At 51.6% G+C, this 3,895-nt stretch overlaps 1 protein-coding gene across 1 annotated transcript; it reads right to left on the bottom strand.

Annotated features, from left to right (window-relative positions):
* Window positions 1-507: 507 nt before the first annotated feature.
* LOC103262480 (BAG family molecular chaperone regulator 2-like) lies at window positions 508-1,132 on the bottom strand. The gene is given in 3 exon segments (XM_021713384.1): window positions 508-806; window positions 809-838; window positions 841-1,132. Coding segments are annotated over 3 exon segments (621 nt in total).
* Window positions 1,133-3,895: the final 2,763 nt, after the last annotated feature.

Here is a 3,895-nt window from a genome sequence, read left to right as displayed (position 1 = left end):
GTGGTTCCTTTTTATCACTATAAGCATGGTACTTTGCTAACACTGTGGGAGTTGTGTGTGCCACCTCAGGTAAAGAAATCCTAGTCAACTGCATGCTCTAAATTACTGTGTTTCCACACCAGATGAAGCCCAGGAAAGGGCAGTGATGCTTGTGTCCCTAGATGAGCAATTATTTTCCCCATATAGTATGTATTCATCCATTCCCCAAAAATAAATAAATAAATCCTAGAATTCAATCGAAAAACTTATAGACAAAAAAATATGCAAATCATTTCACTGGGCTGAGAAACTAAACCTAGAATTCAATCTAAAAATTTCTAGATAGGTAATTTAAATATTTCTAGTTTTGTAATTCACAAAACAACATGACACTGGATGGAATATTTTCCTCATCTGAAACAACTTTCAATATTAAGTGGTTACGCTTGACATAAAGGACTAGTTATCACTTAAAATAGTATTTTATCATTTGTCTATCATTATTTATAAATGTTATTAGTTTGAAGACTAATTAAATCTATTTTCAGCATTTTTTTGCAGAGTTTTGGAACCAGCTTGTTTTGAATGCTCTAACAGCTTGATGGCCTTGTCAGAGTTTTCAATATTTCTAAGCAGAGTCTCTAATCTTCTCTTAATTTTCTTCTCCTCTTCAAGTGCACAGTCAATTATTATGGATTGAAACTTCTGATCAACTGGCCTGGATGGCACCTCAGACGAACATGCCCTGTAGAGTGACATCAAATGACTCTTGGCATTTTCCAAATCATCCAGAAACTTAGAGATCACCTCATCAGTAATCCTCGTGGATGCTTTAGGGATTCTTGCTGCTGGGGGTTTCCACGGAAAAGTCAACAGTCAGAGTTCGTCCCATCAAGCGGTTTGCAGTCAGATTTAAATCTTCTCTTTCTCTGTCACTGATCTGCCTCATGTCCTGGCTGTTCTGGATACTGTGGATCATTTCCAGGAGGATTTCTTTCTCTTGCTCAACAGCAGTGGTTGCTTCTCTCAAAGTGTCAACCCGGAGCTCCAGCTGGTCCGGGCTCCCCAGCAGGCAGCTGGAGCGGTCGGCAGTGGAGGACAAGCGGCAGAAGCACCCCTCGTTGGCTTGGGAGTTGATCCCCACCTGAGCCATCTGAGCCTCCGAGGGGGCGGTGAGGCCACCGCTCTCCAGCTGCAGGAGACAGGATTGGATGCTGAGTCTGACCCTGGGTTGGATGTGGTGCTGCAGTCTTCTCCAGGGCCTTAGAACAAACCTCCGTAGTGGGCTCTGGGGTTACAATAAGCCCCAGGCCTGGCTGAGTTGGGGTCTCCTGCGTGGTTTGAGAGAACCTCTGTAGTGGCTCTGGGGTCATGGTAAGCTCCAGGTCTGGCTGAGTTGGGGTCTCCTGCATGACTGGAGAGAGTTTAACCCCAACAGTGGGCTCTGGGGTTACGACGAGCCCCAGGTCTGGCTGAGTTGGGGTCTCCTGCATGGCTGGAGAGAGTTTAACTCCAAAAGTGGGCTCTGGTGTTACGACGAGCCCTAGGTCTGGCTGAGTTGGGGTCTTCTGCGTGACTGGAGAGAGTTTAACCCCAACAGTGGGCTCTGGGGTTACGACGAGCCCCAGGTCTGGCTAAGCTGGGGTCTCCTGTGTGGTTGGAGAGAGCTTAGCCTCTGAAATAGGCTCTGGAGTTACCGCCAGTTCCACGTCCAAAGGCTGTTGTGACGCGAGTCAGGTTTGTGTGCTGGGTCTGAACCTGGCCAGGGTGCTTTGAAGTCGCTGTAGTAATCTGGGTTGTTAACTGCTCAGCCTCCGCAGTGGATGCTGGGAGATGGTGAGTCCCAGGTCCAACGCTGACCTGTGACACTGGGCGATGGTAGATGCTGAGCTTGATCCTGACCTGGTGCTGAAACTGTCGCCCCATGGTGCACCGCAGGTTGAGCTACAACCTCCGTAGGAGGCTCTGCAGGCTGAGCAGGGACCGTTTGCTGGACCGGAGCAGATGCGGCCTCCTTCGGGGGCTCCGCAGACTGAGTGACAGCCCCCTGCCCGGTCGGAGATGGTCCCATCTCCTCAAGGAGCTCTGGAGGTGAAGATGAGGCAGCCTGCTGGGTTGGGAAGGGTTCCGCCACCACAGGGGGTCCTGAAGGCTGAGTCGGGGCCTGCCGCAAAACCGGAGACTGGTCCTCCTTAGGGGGCTCTGGTGGCTCAGCAGGGGCTTCTTGTCGAACTGGAGAAGGCTCTGCCTCCTTGGGAGGGTCTGGAGTCTGAGCTGTGTGCTCTTGCGGGGCTGGGGACGCTTCTACACCCCCAGGGAGCTTCCGAGACTCAGGCAAGCTCCCTGAGGGCTTGGAGGACGTTCCTCGGGCAGCTCTTCAGGCTGAGCTGGGACCCCTTGATAGACTGGAGAATCAGTGGCGTCTGGAGTCATGGTCACCACGGGCTCCACAGGCTGCACGTGGTCGTGACTCGGCGCAGCATCGGGCTCACCAGGAAATTGTGGAGGCCGAGCTGAGGTTTCCTGCTGGCTGGCAGACGGGTGAGCCTCCCCAGAAGACTCAGGAGGCTGAGTTGGCTGCTCCTGCTCACCGGGGGAAGCTCCAGCCTCCTACTCTGCCGGGGCCTCTTGCTGGGCTAGAGAAGGCCAAGCCTCCACAGGAAGCTCAGCTGGGATGTTCCTGGGTTGCAAGCTCCGCCTTCTCCGGACGCTCTGGAGACAGCGCTGAGGCCTCTTGCGGGGCAGCGGGAGCCGGGGAGCGGGGCGGGGTCTCTCCCAACCTCAGCAGCCCTTCAGCCTAGGAGCAAGGCCACTGCCCATCTGCAACTGACAACGGAAAGCGGTGCGGGCGGCTCCTGACGTCATCACGCCGGCCAGATGCGCCGGCCCTGCCCCGTCTTGCGGAGCCAATCGCGGACCCTGGAGGAGCTGTGGGGCGGGGCCTGTGGCTCCCGGAAGCCCTAGGGAGCCGGGCCCCAGAGCAGGCACGTGGTGCGGGCGGGCGGGTACCCCGGGATGCTATCCTGGCGCCGGGAGGTTGAGAACTCGGGGTGGGCAGACCATGGGGACAGCGGGAGAGGGGAGCCGGGCGGGGTCGCCCCTGACCTTGGCAGCCTCTCAGCCTGGGAGCCAGCCAAAGGCCGATGGACAACCGACTCCACATTTATTTATACTACCAGGCTTTTGTGTTGTTTTTCAGTCTTTCACATACTTTTTTAATCACCATTTTCCTTTCTCTTCCTCTCTTGACCAACTGCTGGTCATCCTTCAAGTTTCAGCTTAAATAGAACCTTCTACTGGACACTTCTTCTGAGACTGTAAATTACAGAACCCAGCTCTTTTCCTATCATATGACATATGAAGCTTATCTGTTTGCTTATCTGCCTTCTGCATCAGAATTGGAGCTTTATAAGGATTGAAATGATGCACTTTGATTCACATTGAAACTATGCACATTGGCGAGAGTTATATTTCTATGAAAACTTGCCCTAGCTTATCAAACTTATTCTTTCTAACCTTCCAGAGGAAAGAGTTTTCCAGAATAGAAGAAATAGGCCTGTTTGTCTCTTGTATTAGGATATTGCAAGACCTAGCAAGCCCAGGATAGCAACACAATCTCCCATCCTTTCTGAACTCTTGTTTGGTCAATGTGTCTGTCATTGGCTTTCCTGAATTTGAACTGTTTTCCTTAGAAATCAGTTCACCTATCATCCACAATTACTCTAGCATGCTCCCTGGGGGTGTTGGAGTGGAGGAAGAGAAATACAACTGCTAAGATATTAGGTTTTTCATTTCATAAAGATTGATATTCATAGACATCAATGGAGAAAATTGAACCCGTGTGGTGCAACATTAGGGGTATGACTCAGATCCCCAGGCTAGAATTAACATCTCAACAGAATCCTTGGTATTTCTA

This window comes from Carlito syrichta, unplaced genomic scaffold (assembly GCF_000164805.1).
Source record: "Carlito syrichta isolate Samal-C Ts95f unplaced genomic scaffold, Tarsius_syrichta-2.0.1 Scaffold304515, whole genome shotgun sequence".
Taxonomy (NCBI): Eukaryota; Metazoa; Chordata; class Mammalia; order Primates; family Tarsiidae; genus Carlito; species Carlito syrichta.
Note: the sequence above shows the minus strand (reverse complement) of the source record. Positions and strands in the feature narration are given on the sequence as shown.